At 33.0% G+C, this 17,428-nt stretch overlaps 1 protein-coding gene across 1 annotated transcript; it reads right to left on the bottom strand.

Moving 5' to 3' along the window:
- Nucleotides 1-6,670: 6,670 nt before the first annotated feature.
- Nucleotides 6,671-17,162, bottom strand: LOC111050458. The gene is made up of 2 exons (XM_039433962.1): nucleotides 16,698-17,162; nucleotides 6,671-9,469 (listed from the first exon to the last, which is right to left on the bottom strand). The coding sequence occupies exons 1-2, from the start codon at nucleotides 17,030-17,032 to the stop codon at nucleotides 9,253-9,255; spliced, it is 552 nt and encodes a 183-aa protein (XP_039289896.1). The 5' UTR covers nucleotides 17,033-17,162; the 3' UTR covers nucleotides 6,671-9,252.
- Between the last annotated feature and the right edge of the window lie 266 nt (nucleotides 17,163-17,428).

Below are 17,428 nucleotides of genomic sequence, written 5' to 3'. Positions count from 1 at the left end.
ATTATTGAAGAAAGTTTCGAAGTGTCATTAGTGATAGGTGAGTTAGAGTAGTAATAGACAAAATTAAATCTCTCTTTACTTTCAATTCTCCATATGCTGCAAAAGTGAAATTATTGTTTTTAAAGAAAGTTTGTAGAACTCCAAGAGATATGGATGAATAAATTATTATTGATAAACATAGAAAATTAGAAATAAGTCAATGAAGAAGGTGAAACACACGAGAGATGAGAAAATGAAAGAATAATATTTTAATAAAAATAAGAGAGAGAATGGTTCAAACCAGGAAACATTATTGGGAAACAGTAGACTTATTCCAAAAGTTCAGATTAGAAGTTGTCAGTGAAGGGAAAAGAAGCTCAGGGAAAATACAGAAAGAATCATGCATAAATAGCAGAATGAGTCATGATATCTCATTATCAAGAAAGAAAGAACAGGAACTGAATAAAACAGAGTGAGAAAATAGTAGGAATAGTGGTGAATATAATCTCCCTGATCCAGAAGAGAAGGAAGAATAATCAGTTGAAATAAAATAAAAGAAAAAAGACAAAAACAAGACAATTGCAAAGATAAAACAATTTGATAACACCAAATAGTAGAAGATAAATAAACTCAGATAAGATTGATGAATAGAGAATTAAAGCAATGAGAGAAATTTGAAGCAATTTGACAGAGAAGGTAGATGTTTTCGATTCAGGAAAAGACAACGGAGAAAATAAGATTTGAGAATAACAGTCAAACCAGGAAAGAGATAAGAAATGAAGAGTGAGATAATTCCATATAGGTTAGTGATTGGAAAACTTTAGAAAAAAAAGAGAAATGAGTGAATAATAAAGTGTTGCTGGGGAACAAGTCATGGGAAGGAATGTAAGAAAAAGAAGAGAATGATGAAAGTATTGGATGAGATTGGTGAAAAGGCATCACTGAACATCGCTCTTGATAGGTAGATACAAACCATTGAAGAATATTCCATCCATGAAGAGAGAATAAAGAGGATTAAGACGATATAAAGCAGAGACAAAAGAGAATGTGGAGAAGTGGTAACCAGTACAAGTAGAAGTGGAAGTAGAAACAGAAGAAGAGGAAGAACAAGAACAAGGAGAGCAACAACAACAACACCATTAATAAAACAAAACAAGGAGACGAAGAAAAGAAGGAAGAAGAAGAAGAAGAAGAAGAAGAAGAAGAAGAAGAAGAAGAAGAGAAGAAGAAGAAGAAGAAGAAGAAGAAGAAGAAGAAGAAGAAGAAGAGAAGAAGATTGATTAATTGATTATTTATTTCGTGTGCAAGGTCTGAAGAGACCCATTGCACAATAGAACAAAGAAAATACAAAGCATGTTGTACAATAATTAATAAAACAAGAACAAAATACAAAGCAAGATAAATATGAGTATTACATTAGATATAGTTCGACACCTGAATTAATTGAACGTTCTTACAACTTTCACTAAGATTAACAATAAAGAATAAAACTACAAAAACTGAAAGGAAAAAAAATGAAGAATGGATATGTTACATGATAAAATATTAAGATTAAAACTTATAGGAAAAAAACAAATTATAATAAAGATTAAGATGAGAGAATGAAGAAAGACAGAAGAGAGTTGAAAATGAAGAGAAACTTGTCAAGTTTTCCAAAAGTACCAGACACACTGCAAATATTATTATATACCTAAGAAGAGAGTAATATTGCCATGTTCTGCCCTTCATGAGCTTGGAAAAAACTGCACACCTGTACTTGAATTCCACTGCTCGCCAAACTAACAGTTTGCACGCACTCATTGATAACTATGCAAATGGTCATAGAGTCTCCTTTTAAAAATGGATAGAACACAATTCTTTCTGGTAGCTCGTTCCACAGCCTTGAAGCCGTTACAACGAATGAGTTGTTGAAGAAGAAGAAGAAAAAGAAGAAGAAGAGGAGGAAGAAGACACAGTACAAGAGTAGATGTAGGCAGAAAAGTAGGCAAATTCATGAATGTAACAGTAGTCAGGAGTACAATAGTCAATAGACACGAGTAAAGTAGAAGTACGAGGAGAATAGAAGATTGGAAGACTAGAAGGAGAAGTAGAAGTAGAACTAGAAGGAGAAGTAGAAGTAGAACTAGAAGAAGAAATAGAAGTGAAGGGAAAGTTCAAGTATATGTGGAAGTTGAAATAGTAGTAAATGCGAGAATAGAAGGAGAAGTAGAGGTAAACTTAGAAGAAGTAAAAATAGAAAAAGAAATATAAGAAGTAAACGTAGAATAAGAAGTAAAGGAAAAGTTCAAGTAGATGTGGAATTGGAAGTAGAAGTGAATGCAAGAATAGAAGGAGGAGTAGGAGTGGAAATAGAAGAAGTAAAAGTAAAATTAGAAAGAGAGATAGAAGTAAATGAAAAGTAGACATATATGAAACAGTAGAAGTAGAATTAGTAGAAGAAGTAGTGGAAGTGAAAAGAGAGGTAGAGCTTGAAGTGAAGTAGAAGTAGATGTAGGTGTGAAAGGAGAAGTAGATGCAAAACAAAGAAGTAGAAGAAGTAGAAGTAGAACTAGAAAAAAAGTGAAATTGAAACTAGAAGAAGAAGTAGAAGTGAAGGTGAAGTAAAAGCAGATGTAACAATAGAACTAGAAGTAGATGAGGGAATAAAAGAGAAGTAATAGTGGACGTGAGAGTAAGTAGAGGTAGAACTTGAAGAAGAAGATGAAGTTGAAGTAGAAGTAAATGTAAGAGTGAGAGGATAAGTAGATGGAGAAATAAAAGATAACTTAGAAGTAGAGCTAGAAGAAGAAGAAGAGGTACATTTAGGTGTTGGAGAAGAAGTAGTAATGGAAATAGAAGTAGAAGTAGTTGCAGAAATGGAACAAGTAATATAAGAAAAAGTAGAAATTGAAGTAGAAGTAGATGTAGTAGTGAAAGGAGAAGTGAATGCAGAAATACAAAAGTAGAACTACATTTAGATGTAGGAGACCGAGTAGAAGTGGAAGTAGAAGTACATGCAAAAATAGAAGAACATACAGAGGTAGAAGAAGAATAAAAGTAGAAGTAAATAAAATTCAGATAAGGCGTGGCAAATAAGTAGTATCAGCATTTGAAGTCAAAGTAGAAGTTATAGTGAAAATAGATGAAGTAGAGGTAGATGTAGGAGATGAGTACAAGTGGAAGTCGAAAAAGAAGATCAGTTTTTGTGAATAGAAGTTGAAGTAGCAATATAGGAAAAGGAGAATTTGAAGTATGAATAGATTAATTAGAAGTAGAAAAAATATGTAAAATGATTAGAAGTAGCAGCAAATAGAATAGCAAAACTGGAAGTTTATGTACGTAAATAGGGAGAAGTAGATAGCACTAGAAAGAGATGAAGAAGTTGATGTAACAGTGAAGAAGTGAAAGTGGAAATATCATAGAAATAAAAGTGAAAATCTAAGTGTAAGAACAAGTTTAATCAAAAGTTTGAGTAGCCGTGAATAAACTATAAGTGAAAGTAAATGTGGTATAGAGGAATAATTTGAATAAATGTAAGTAAGGGTTGGGGTGGAGCTACAGTTAAAACACAAAGAAAGAAGTAGAATTGGAATTTGAAGAAAAAGAAGGAGAAACTAAAAGAAGCGAAAACTGGAACTCAAACTATTACAGAAATAGAAAAAAAATGGAGAGGCTCCAGAAAGAATGTAATATGGTAAATCTGTGGGAGTAATGGTTGGAAGGAGACAAGAATACCACATACTTTGTCTTCTTCAGAAAATAATACTCTAAAGAAGAAATTAAATTACACGTGAAGGAAAAAGAGAGGAAATGCTGTAAACAAGATGAGATGAGGAATAAGAAAAAAGGTGAAAAGCAAAATCTAATTCATGTATGTTTGATAGAGAGAATAAGTACTAATAGTGAAAATTCTATTATTATACAAAAAAGAATTCAGTTCATGTAGGAAATCAAGAGAAAGTGAAAATCAAATAGATGAAGCTTGAAGGAAGAAGTTGGAGAGTAACAAGTTTTGAAAAATTAGAAGTTTTGTGGAAACATATGAATATTGTACGTGATGGAGCCCACAGACACAAATGAGTGGAAGAACTAGAATAGTTGGACGTCGAATGTTTTCCAATGAAATGTTTATTGATACAAGATTCAGAAATAGTTTATAATATAGTTACCCTAAATAATGGGAGCGATCCATCGAAAAATATTCGATGAATAAATTTCAACGAAAAAGTGTAATAGAAAAGGAAGAATCACAACTCAAATGAGAAGAAGAGTAAGAATGTTATTTGACGGGGAACAACTAAAATAGCAATATGTGTGAAATAATCAGCAATGAATTCCAATGTGATAAAGAGTACCTGGAAGATATGTTTTAACAAAGACTCTGGAAAACAGCAATGATGTCGGTTTATAGCAATGAGACAATTGAAGAAATATATAAAAGTCATATATAATAGCCAATGTAAATACTTATTGTATGAATGAAGAATAAGTAAGAGGTTCTGGATACCACCAAAGTAAATGTACGATTCTATAGTATAAGACAATATATTAGATTATCAAGTGTTATTGAAAGAGAGATTTTGCAAACGTGAAAGGTGTTGACAGATGGAAGGTATTGGAGAAAGATTTGAAAAAAATACAAAACTGAATAGAAAAAAGATTGTGGTAGATTTTAATAAGAGAATGAAGGTATAGATTCTTAACAAAAGACTAATATGGGAAATTAAAAATTGATCCAGATTCAATAATTGTGAGGGAAAAGAAGTGATAAAATGAAATCACAGAAAGATCCATAGAGTAGAGATAAGAAAAAGTAGAGGGAAGAACTAACAGAGTGAACACTTCGAAACTCAAGCAAAAATGACAAACGTCAGAGACAAAATTTTCATAGTACGTTCGAGTCGTTGCAGGAAGATGATCTGGGATGTTGTCTAAACTAATACAAGCATGCTCATGTTATGGAGTCATGCAACTTAAATAAATTGTTGAGGGAAAAATCAGGTAGAAATTTGTTAAGCTTCTACACATTTTGTCCAATACATCACATTCATGAATTTCAACTAAAAATTTAATATTGATTGCAATAGAGGAAAGAGTTGATCACTTTCTAGTCAATTCCCATACTGTACTTCTATAGAAGAGAATTTTCCTGACCTATAAGGTGTTTCAACAGAAAACATTACAGGATCTCAGTAAACTCGTGCGTATTAAGCTCATTGCAATAACGTTTTTCATGCAAATGCAATAATTGCTTAGTTTAATTCAATTTTATTTTAAAGTACTCACATATATATATTCAAAATAGGAAATATTTTTTAGGAATAGATTATTTCATAACAGAAGCAAAATCAATCATTAATAAGGCTATGTGGCAGTGAATATACGAAGATAAATATCATTAATATAAATTATTTGCGGAATAATAGTGAATAGTGAGATACGTCAATGAAAATCAACTTTAGTGCATAGTAATCATCTCCAGATCACTTGAGCTAGATCAAGATCATCAAAATTTACATAGATAGATCAATACAGTGTAACATGAAAAATATGCGTAGATTGGTTTGAAACTATCGTGATCAGAAGAAAGCTCCCAGTTCGAAGAGAAAAAAGCAAGATATTATCAGTTTTATGAAAATAATAATATGATACCCTTATATGCGCCCAAGATCGATATTTCATGATGCAGTACAGAGTAACAGGGAAAAAGGAAATTATTATAAATAGATTAGTATTGAAACTAATAATTTTAGTCCAGCCATGCTTCAGTTGACTCGTGCTGAGGAAATAGATTGTCGATCATGAATTTATTTGGATAAGAAAACTGAGTTCAACATTCGCTAAATTTCATGAAATGTGCATAATTATTTGAAAATGAATTAATTCGAAGACAGGAAATTTCTAGGAAGCTGAATATTATGAAAAGCCATATATAATATCCAATGTAAATACTTATTGTATGAATGAAGAATAAGTAAGAGGTTCTGGATGACACCAACGTAAATGTACGATTCTGTTCAAATTGATGAGTTTCAAACGTTTCAATATGAAGTGATAATTAAGTGTTATATTTAAATATAGTTTGGTGTTCCAATTTCTCTAAATTTAAAATGTTTAGCTTATATATATTTTTGGACGAAAATTAAACTTGAACGTTTTACAGTAGAAACATAACCTATCTTTTGAACATTTTATTAATTTATCAAAATTTGGGAATAGAATAGATTAGGGCCAAGCCTGTTGTTCCTTCCTAATCATATTTTTATGATTTGTGATTCTGTCCACGAATGAATAAATAAATAAATATAGGCTATTAAAGAAATACATAATAGCCAATGTAATAAGTTGACGAATAGTTGATGTTGTGCAGTATAAGGTGACTTCACTTTTTACATTGTTGATGAAGGTCTTGTTTGTTCATGCAATGAAATGGAGAGTGAATGATTAGCAAGATGCAATGTTGCCAAATTAAAAGATACAAATGAGTCTGGTTTTATAATCATCAGACAGAAGAAAACCATTTAGAAAGTATAATTAGCTGATGGATTAGATAATAATTAGACTACTACGGTACCTACCTGAACAATAGCCATTCAAGAAGTCTGCATGTGATCAACAGAAGCAGTGTGATAAGAATGATGATGCTAGAAGAAGGATTGGAAAAGAAAGTGGAAGAGAAAGAGCAGATAGCGATAATAAAACACTCGGAAAAGTTAGATTGAAAAGAGGATTTTATTAGACAAAAATAGTTACGAGAGTTGAGACAGATCTACACATTCAATACAAGAATAGATGTACAAACAAAGGTATGAAAATAGTCCAAAGTTTACATAGAATAAAGGATAGTCGTGAGCCTACACCAAGCAAATACAGGATAACATTTAGAAGAGTGTAGTAACAAGTAATTTTATCATGCTCAGAAATACATGCATGTTATTTATTTTTATTGTGGTCTCATGGAGTCTACAGATATATAGTTTATATACTTGATATGCATACTGAAGAGTTCTTACTAAAAAAAATGTAAAGTATAGAGACGGAAGATATAGATACAAATTGTAAAAGAATGAGAAGAAATTTGATGGGATGATTTTGCAACAGCTGCAGAAGTGAAAGGAAATTAAATAGTAAAGATGATTGACGTAAGAAGACGGCACAGTAGCAGATTAAGAAAATATGAGAATTTAATGAGGTTTTGAAATCAGAGAGTTGAGATTCTACTAGAGAGTAATTATAATAGTGCTACATGCTTCAAGGTCTCCTCAATATTGGAATCGGTTTTATATTCTGTTGATTTCAATTTTATTTCTGGAACTGATTAGTAAAACTGTTCCCATTCAAGTTGTTAATTCAATATATTCTTCCAACTGAACAATATTGAATTCAAATTATTAAAATTATAAAATCCCTTCATCAATAGGAGAGAACTAACATTCAAAAATTCTATGAGATATCACACAATAATCACAAGCGCTTCCAGATTATCTTTATACAGTTGTAGAATTTTTAAAAATGCATGAAAATTTTTAAGAGAATATAAAATTTGTATAAAATTTGTATCACTTTGTATATGTATCAAATCTGTTTATAATGAGCTTTAAAATTGACTAGATTTTGAATAATATGATGACAGACCTATTGAGTAGTAAACTTTCCTATTAACATAAATGTACAGACTCTTTCATAAAGTAGTTTCTACTTTTTACTACGGTAGTTACTCAATGTCTACTCTAGATAGTACAAAATTAATAAAAAAATAATAGAATAATATTAATAATGAGTTTCCAATCTACGGTAGGTATACTTGTGAAGATCATTGAATTCCATTCTAACTCTACATTTTTCTATCACAATGGCCAATTTCTTTCTTTTGCAAACAGTACTATTCATCAGTTATACATAGTATTTTACAAATAATGAGCATAAATAGCAATGCTATTATCGTAATCAACTGATAGAAGGTGCTCTAGCGTCATGTACTTTCATATAATATGATTGTGTTTTATCTACACACATTGAAACCATAATAGTTTCAAAACTAGTTATCTAAGCTAATCTATCAATATCTAAAATTCTAAACATCTAATAAGTTTTTTATAGTATCACAAACAAGGCGGGTTGTGTTAAGATCATTGATATAGTATTTAATGAGAGTTCAATATAGTAATAAGCGTAGGTAATGTCATAAATGGAGCATAAGCATTTGTTTCAAGATTCATCAAATTATTTGTGAATGTTACTTCAATGGGACTTCAATATAATGGTGATATCAATATATCATGGTAACTTTCAAGAACACATTATTCCATGCACAATGCATTATTGAGTATTTGCTGTACAGTAATTTATCCAATCCCTATATATTGTTACCGAGTCAGTATTCATATTACTCATAGTTCTTATTTGGGAATTCAGTTGTTTAACAGAGATAAATATTTATTTATTGTTCTTCAAAGCAGCTTAAACATATTAGATGTTTTTAACCGATGAAGAAGCAGCCTGTACAAACAATAGCAGCCTTACAACAGTATGTACTCGTATAATTATTTCTCCCCAATTCCTAAGGAATTGGCTTCTTTTGATAGTATTCTTCATTCTCGAACTCATTAACAGTTTCTGTGCTAATATGAGAAAGTTGATGTCTTTACCTTTCATTTTCTCTATCAAAGTTCCTGAAATTATTATACTTTTCCCGATTGTCTGTTGAAAATAATATCAAACATTTATGTACATTCATATAAGTATTGATTACTATAGCAAATTTTAAGGAATCAACTCTTTTTCGAAACATTACAATAACAACCTGGAGCTCAAACCGAAGTTTCTACAACTATGAATAACTGAACTCATTCAAATTATACTTGTACTCGAGCATGAACATTGCATTTTTCAGAATATAACATATCAACGAAAAATACATAAAGACATTTCTGACTTGAATGCTGCATTAATTGATTCGACAAACTATAACAAAGATAGATTTGAATTTTGAAGACTTTATCAATAGCCTATATTTATTAAAATTAATATTTTATAGAGTAACAATATCTCCTCCTTTATTACGAAGAGCGTTGCGATTTTGAGTGTTGCTTACATCTTTTAGATCCAAAAATGGAATAGCTGAGTTTTCCAGACAAAGGATAGATTCTCCCTATTTACATTGTTTCCAGGGAGGAACACCGCTAAGGCCATAGAATAAACAATCTAGATCGTTTATTCTATGCTTAGGCTATTGAATTATTGAGCCTGTTGAATCTTAGCTGATTTTTAAGCCTGCTAAATCTCGGTGAAGTCTTATTTCTTAATTATCCTGAATGCACTGAAGCTGGTTGCTGGTGATGTCTCATCGTTGTCGTCCTCGAATTTGCCAGCCTCCACATAGACGGCGGTCTGGTCACCTACCTCCAAGTTCAGCAGAATCACGTTCGATCCTCCTCCATTGGTGGAACTTCCCACTGACACAACGTTTTCCCAGTCCGATTCGTTAGCCATTTTCTTTTTTAGTGTCAACCTGTGAACATAGTAAACTCGTTTAAAAACTCTGTTGAATCATAATCGAACAAGTTGATACCCTCAAACTTGAATAATGCATGTTAACATGAAACGTGGAGCACCGAATCAGAGATAAGGGAAGATCTGAGCTCTGAGTACTGAAAAGAGTACTAAGTTCTCTCTGATCGAATTCAGTGATAAAACGTAGATCAAACCATAAGATGAATACACATCCACCAAAATATTCCAGAGTGATTTATCAAAAATGTCTGTCTATAAAGGAGAGGTGTAAATTTCTAGTCTATTTTTCAAAGTATAATTAGGATGAAATCCCAACTTAGGTGTATTCTACACTGCAAAACCCCCCCCTTTCTCTGACTCTTTCAACTGCTTGATAAATATTATGAATCCAAAGTGGGTCAAGTAATAATACTTGTGTGGTATCATGAAGTGCAGACTGGTCAACGGTCATGTATCACTTTCACTCTCTCAAAATGAAAGTCTCATTTCATAATGTGCAACCGCTCAATGCACTCCAAATCAAGCTTTATTAACAATATGCTCCATGAACATTTTCCATGCTGAGACCAAGCTTTGCGTTATGTCTGTATCTATGACTATATCTATCTCTATATAGTGATGTCTATGTCTGTTGTTGCAGTTGGCACATGCGATATATATATAAAGTGGATTTGTAACAGGTTTTGCCATTTTTGGATCTGTTATTCATCTGTTGCAATATCAGGTCATGCCTTTACAGTTTACAGAGTTCGATTCTGTACACTCCCACTCAGTAACTGGTCTGGTATAGGTTGGTCTGGAGCAAAATTGATTGTTTCATTGACCTGGTTTCAGTTTTTCTTGTTTGTTGAGATTCAATCTGGAGATGTAAGAGTGTAGTATGTAACATCTTAGAAGAGAACTACTTATTCATTCCTCTGTGGTGATAGAAGATCATGTTTAATAGTATTCTTATAGCTTCATTTCGTTTCAGTATCGTATCTATGAGCTATTCACTATGAGATAAATTCTACAAAGATGATTAAATGGCGTTGGGCTGAACTCAGCTTTGACAACTGAGGTATATATATTCTAGACTTGTGTCATCAAAGATTGAATGTTGTAAGTTAAATAAGCATCGCGTGGAGGAATAAAAGGGCAAAAGATGTAAATATGATAATACATATTTCGTAATATTAATGAATATTTTTTGAAAATTTGAAAGCTTACGAACATTCTACAACGATGATTAGATGACGTTAGGTTGTACTCAGCTTCAACATAGCTCAAATAGAATCAACTTGAATGATGATTTGAAAACTTGAAGCCTCTTTTTAATTCCTTCTTGTTTCAAATAAGAGATATAGGTACTGTCATCTTCACAATTTCAGACAAAGTTTGCGTTCCAAATCACAATAATAATTTGTGATATAAGAGCGACAGAGAATGATTTTCTCCCAATTTCCTGCTTATAAGATTGGAACTACAATAAGAATGATCTGGTTAAGGAAATCCAATTACTGTTGTCGGCCGGTAGCTGAGTCCTATCAACAATCAAGGACTACAAGGACACAATCACAAGATCGTAGTATATTATTCGAGTGTCCTTAATTCAAAACAATACTATTGTATTATTGAGATGACAAGTGTTGAGATCACACCAGAAATATAGCCGTGCCTCTGCTTGACATTCCTTCAGGAATGTCATATAAGAACATACAACACTGGAGGAATTGCAGAAAATCATGAGCCAGGTATAATGAAATTCAAAATGAAGTAGAAGATTCACATTTTTCCCTCTCTGTGACAAGAGCAGTGAAAGAACAGTTTAAAATGCAAGATTTGCCTGATAAATTCTGAAAAGCAGGAAATGTCATCTTTAAGCGGAAAGTTCCGGTGTAATTTACGGATGATGATGGTCAATTCAGGAGAATTTTTCATTTGGTCAACATTTTTAGTATTATGAAATGGAAAGTTATGTACATTTGAAACAGAGATTGAGACAAAAGTTTCATTATGTAAGACTGCTCGTATGTCCTCATCTCATCATACGAAGCCTTATTAAGTCAAGTCCACTTGATGATAAAATAATAACATAATAGAGGGACGGAGGCTTTATTACGGTACTCATTCGAGAGGAATGATGGTTTTATAGCTTCATGAAACTTTGATACGGTTCATGTAATAATAAGCCTCCTAAAAGTTAAGCAGGATACATAACTATAATTCTTGCATGGGAAATGTAGCTGTTCAATTTTATGTCTCCCATAAAAATATGAATAGATCAGTTCACGCAAGTAATGGCGAACAAATAGAGAGACAATTTAAAAATAGTGGTAGAAATGCATAATTATTTCGAAAGTAATTGAAGGATTGGCTCTCAGAGTAATCAACTGTTCATAGTCTGCTTTGTATAATAATAACCTGTTACCATAATAATCAACTTTAACCATTCTCTGAAATTGAATCAAATAAATTCCGCTTCCATCGAGCGATGAATTCCATTTACAGCGAAATTGTTGAATTTCAATGGGTTGAGAAATATTCAATATCATACCAATTCCAATAAGACATTACATCCTTGATGCTTCATGTATTCCCACAAGTAAAATATACTTATAACTTATTTGCATTCAAGTATACACTTGCGTTTGCTTTCACTTCGATTCAACAACATCCTAATGCAGTATATGATACTTATTCAAATATTTCTTTTATCCAGTACTACTTAACGTGGAATGCTACTGTGGTAGATTGTTTCAATTCCAATATTTCTTACACCAAGAGGACATCTTTTTAACCATGGCTTCATGAAACTCCATACCATCTGGTGATATTACACAATTCAAATCATGCTTTAGTGAAGTCACCGATGCATGCATTTGTTTTTTATGACCAATCTGCAATTTCTGGCCTTAGACAACATTATTGCTAATGTGATTTGAAAGGCATTGCTGCATCAAGCTGGTAGGCTAGTAGTGATTACGGTTAAGAAACGTGAAGTTGTAATAGAACTCAGTTGGGTGCCCGCCTTTTCTCAGTTGCATAACTTTGGTACCACTCACAGCAGGACAACTATTACTATATACACCAAATCATTTATACACGATTACTGTAAATAGTATACCTGTATTTGCCGAATGCCCGTTCACTGATAATTATACGGCGTTCTTTGTTACTGGGTGACTTCTACCCCATGCTTTTTAAGAGCCCAGCTAGTCAATGCCTACTTTCACTGACCGAACTGACACTATAACTCCAGTTGTCTTAATGTTCTGCTTCATTTCCTCAACATTTGCAATAGAGATTGCGGTTTTTTCCGGTTGAAATTTCTCGAATATTGCTGTCACGAGTTATGGAATGAGAAAAATTTGAGATATTGTAGGGAAATCTTGGGATAGCTTAAATGCTCATAGATGGAAGTGGTTCACAATATTGATGTCAGACAATAAAAATGTCATTTTGTAATTGGAATTACTCTATAAGCATGATGAGTTAGTTTAACGAGAATACTATTAGAGCTATAAAAGAATCTAAAGATTTCCTCATGGAAAATACAGGTGAGAAAAGAGAAAATATGTTGGGGAACTTCGATGAACGCTACTATGAAAATATGAATAATTTTCCTGGGCCGTACATCGAAACTGTATTACCGGTCTTTTATTGTTAATTTAAATTCAAAATACTGAGAGTTACTGGTATCTGATAATGCAAAAGACAAGAAGTCACACTTTTCTTTGCATCTAATCGAAAAGAAAGTTTTATCTCGTAATTAATGATGTTGGCAATTTGGAATACATTGATTCATAAAATACATGTTTATTATGAAATTTCTGTGTACCGTATCTGTGTATCGGGCATATCGCTTTTCAGTTTTATTTATTACACTAACTGTTGATACACAAATCAACTCCAATAAGTATTTAATTGGTAAGTACTTATACCAGAACCAATAGCGAGTTCTTGGAGTTACGTCAAAAAAAAAAAATCAAAATCATTTATTTGCCAATTATAAAGATAACAATAATGAATAAAACAAATACCTCATACTTATACAGAATAAAAATAAAATTCTAACTTAAAATTTAATTGGCGTTGCCAGCAAAACCTAAGTTTGTGTGCTAGCATCGAGTACCAAAAGATTTCATTTAATTTAACATAAACATAAAAGTTGATTAAACATTTCATTTGAATGGTAGGTTTTTCGTTGGTGAGTATAAGATATCAATATTTATGATACAATTTAACACCTCTATTTTTAAAACATAGGAGTTGTTAATGACCACATAGTTGTTAATGGCCTTCAATAATTATCACCCATATAGTCACATGCAAACATTTCAAGGACGGATGTAGCTGAAAATAACTCTTTAATTCCTAATTTTGTATTGCAATCACCTACCACCAACATTTTGTTGTGAACATTACAAGGTGTATGCACCTTGTATCATTGTACAATACTTTTAGTAAACAGTCTATAGAGCTGTATTTAGTATTATATCAGCTGTATTAATTTAGATTATATTCCCCCTCTCTGTTGTCATAACCAAAACGATATTCTAGAACAATGCTATTGTAGTAGTTCTGTGAACAGTAACCTCACGCAGATATATATCACAGTCTCCTCTAATACTGTCCATCAGAGTAAATTCTGTCCTGTCCTTTCGTGACGGTGAGATATCGGTGTATAAACGACAAATGGCTGTTTGGGTTGTATCGACAATGATAATAATTTGATGTAAACAGCTATGCTACTATCATCAAAAGCTTGCTGAGTTAAAAGCAGAGAAAAGTCCGGAGAAAATACTATGCTACTTCGAGTTATCAATATAGGCATGCCTCACTGCATGCAATTATTAGTACACATAACAGCTGATTTTTTACTAAGTTACATTGAGATATCAAATTGCATGCGTCATTGAATGCAAAACCCTATATATACGTCGACGCGAAATTCAAAAATACATGTCAAATTTCATGAAAATCTATTGCTGCGTTTCGCCGTAAATGCGGAACATAAATATAAACAGAAAAAAGAAATGCAAAACCATCAAATTGAATCTTAGACCTCACTTCACTCGGTCAATTACCATAACGATATTCTAGAACAATGCTATTGGTCAAAATGTTAGTCAAAATACCTCATGATGAACCACAATGCCCTTTTCTCTAATTTGATTGGCATTAACTCTTCACTCAGAGCTTGAAATAAATACAGTACTATTCTTCGTTGGAAGAAATTCTACATCTCTTCATGATAAATATCATGTCCTTATTACCTCAATATTATGATTCTCCACTGAAAACTAATTTTATTGACATAAGATTATCCATCAGAGCTTTCAAATTATCTTTTACATTGTGTGCCTATTCCTTTAGATAAACCTCCAATAACATTTCAATCAGTTTTCTTCACTTCTATTGAGTGCTAACAATCATCATGGTTTAGTCTCGTTGGCATAAAAGCTTTTCCTTGTCACTTTATCATTAGCTTCATTTTTTCCAATGATAGAGAAACTGCAAACTTCTTACTGGGAGACTAAAACGCATCAATATACCATAAAATGCATTTATAGCATTTCAAGGAAATGAAAGCTTTACAATTATTCAAATCAGGTCATGAGGTATTGAAAGGTATGAAAATGAACTAAGTTTACTACGTCATTTCAACGTTCTTCCAGTTTTTTTTTTGCGATAATCAGTCCCAATAATTTGTCGCCTCGCTCCACTGGCTTACTTCTCAGACGTTGAGATCATAGAACGGAAACTGAGAGACGGAAGTATTTTTCCACAACAGTTTTATTGCTTTTGTCCTGATTATTCCAAGGCCATTTCTAGGCTCTATGAACCCTGCAGAATTTTCGAAATCCATTAACAAATTTCAAACTTCATTAACAATTTAAAAGTTAATTTTTTTCACGAAATGTGATAAAAAATGTAATTTCCAAACGTAATATCAGGTTGTTGGAGTTTGAATAGAGTCGACGTAATTGGATCAACCACTAATCTTGTTGATATTTTGAACGGGAGAAGTACTAGCCTAGTCCAGGTTTCCAATCACTATCTTGATCTATTAATGGATTGAGGATTGAGTAATGATTGAAACTAGTTCCTCGTTACCTCAATAAAAAAGAGTGTCTCTGACAAATCCCACTCCAAATTTGGGAATCTACTTCAGGTACTAATAATTTATTAGGCTCTTTGAATTTTTTCCAAGCTGTTTGCTATTTATTGAAATATCCATTGCAGGTCTTTGATTGCATCCTCATCATTCTAGAGATGATAAAATTTGGGAAAATCGCAAATCGTGTACATTAATCTAAGCTAGTACGCAATTATCTATGAAATTGAGTAAACTATCCGTTGTAAAAAGTATTTGCTACAATCCCTTCCGTTCTAGAGATTCGGAGTTATTACACTGAACACAAGTTGCTAATCAGATAGACAGATAGAAGATACCAACGCCATCAAGGGTGATCTCAGAAGCCGCAGAAGCAATAAGCAAAAGAATTTGTCGATTATCTCCAATACTTTTCTGAAAATATTTCAACTTTTTATACTCATCCACTAGACAAATCAATGTTATCATACTGTTAGCTTGACTGATTGAATTACGTAAAATACAACAACTATCGTATCAATCAAAGAATGTCGAATCCATCAATTGTCTAGAGAATTTTCGAAAGTATTTTACATAGGCTACTCTATTAATAATTTAATAGGCTGGTTATTAATAATTTGAATATTGGCTAGACAAATGGGTGATGTCAAATAGATCCACTATCACTCTCAAAAGCATTCTGAATTGTGACATCAAATTCAAAATCTTCTATCAAGATTATCAATCAAATTCTCTCAACAAACTATTATCAGTCTACATTATAATAAAGGAAAGAACTGGCTTATATACGTACGGGATAGGAAATTCACGAATGACGCATTATCACGTCTCAACTACTGGATTGATTAACTTGTAATTTTGCATATAGATTCTTAATTCACCGATTATGGTTATAGGCCTATTTAAAATTCTTCAAGATTTCATTACATCAAGTTTTCAGTTTGTCACGTTTTTGCTTAGACCCTTGCGGAGCACGGGTTACCTGCTAGTCAATAATAAATTGCAACTCCAAAATGAAACAAAATAGAAATCTTTTGAGACGAATAAATTTTGTTGTATATTATTTTGAGGCAATAAATTAATTGTAATTTGAATAATTTTGTTGTGAAATGTTGCAGTGACTGACCTAGTGTTAGGATCGTGGGAGTAGCCGGCGAAGGCGAGCTGATAGAGTCCGGGACAGTGAATGGTGAACTCTCCGGTGTCGCGACTCCAGCCGAATCCGCGGTCGACAAGTGCGTGTCGGTAGCTGAGGACACCGGACGGCAGCACGGTGCGTGTCCCGGTGCCACTGAAGGCGACTGCACCGGCGCAATCGGACGCAGTCGCCAGTTTACGGGCGCCGATCAGGCCTCCCTTGTGCGGCTGGTGGTCGGCCGACTGTACGCACACTGTCAGCAGCAGTAACACCGACAGTACGCAGAATGTCTGCGGCAGTGGAGCTGCTGTTACGGACCACATTGTGCGGCGGACGGCTGGCGGCGACTGACGAACGTTCGCCAGCCACAGACCTCGACCACCTTTCCAACTGTGGCGTCCCCTCTCAGAAATCTTTCCCCGCCCCACTTCATCAACACTGGTCACGTGGCTATTCTAGTTGGAATGAGTGATTGTTCTTAGTCTTTACTCCAGGATATAGACAAATACACAGGGAAAAAGTAAATTTGTATAGCTTTTGTTGGTGTTTGTATAGTTTGTATAGTTGTTGTTGGATTGTTCTTAGTCTTTACTCCAGGATATAGACAAATACACAGGGAAAAAGTAAATTTGTATAGCTTTTGTTGGTGAGGAGCCCCTTGCGGGAAGGTCCCACCTCGCTGGAATATATAATTTAAGCCGTCAATGGGCCTTATGACT

The sequence above is a fragment of the Nilaparvata lugens genome, chromosome 8 (assembly GCF_014356525.2).
Source record: "Nilaparvata lugens isolate BPH chromosome 8, ASM1435652v1, whole genome shotgun sequence".
NCBI classification, from domain to species: Eukaryota; Metazoa; Arthropoda; class Insecta; order Hemiptera; family Delphacidae; genus Nilaparvata; species Nilaparvata lugens.
The sequence above is the reverse complement of the archived record's forward strand: the minus strand, read 5'-3'. Positions and strand labels throughout refer to the sequence as shown.

Excerpts from the sequence above, each read along its gene's own strand:
- LOC111050458 (XM_039433962.1), bottom strand. The coding sequence starts at position 17,032 with ATGTGGTCCGTAACAGCAGCTCCACTGCCGCAGACATTCTGCGTACTG. Across the intron at positions 9,470-16,697 it reads TCCCACGATCCTAACACTAG|GTTGACACTAAAAAAGAAAA; the intron begins GTCAGTCACTGC and ends CTATGTTCACAG.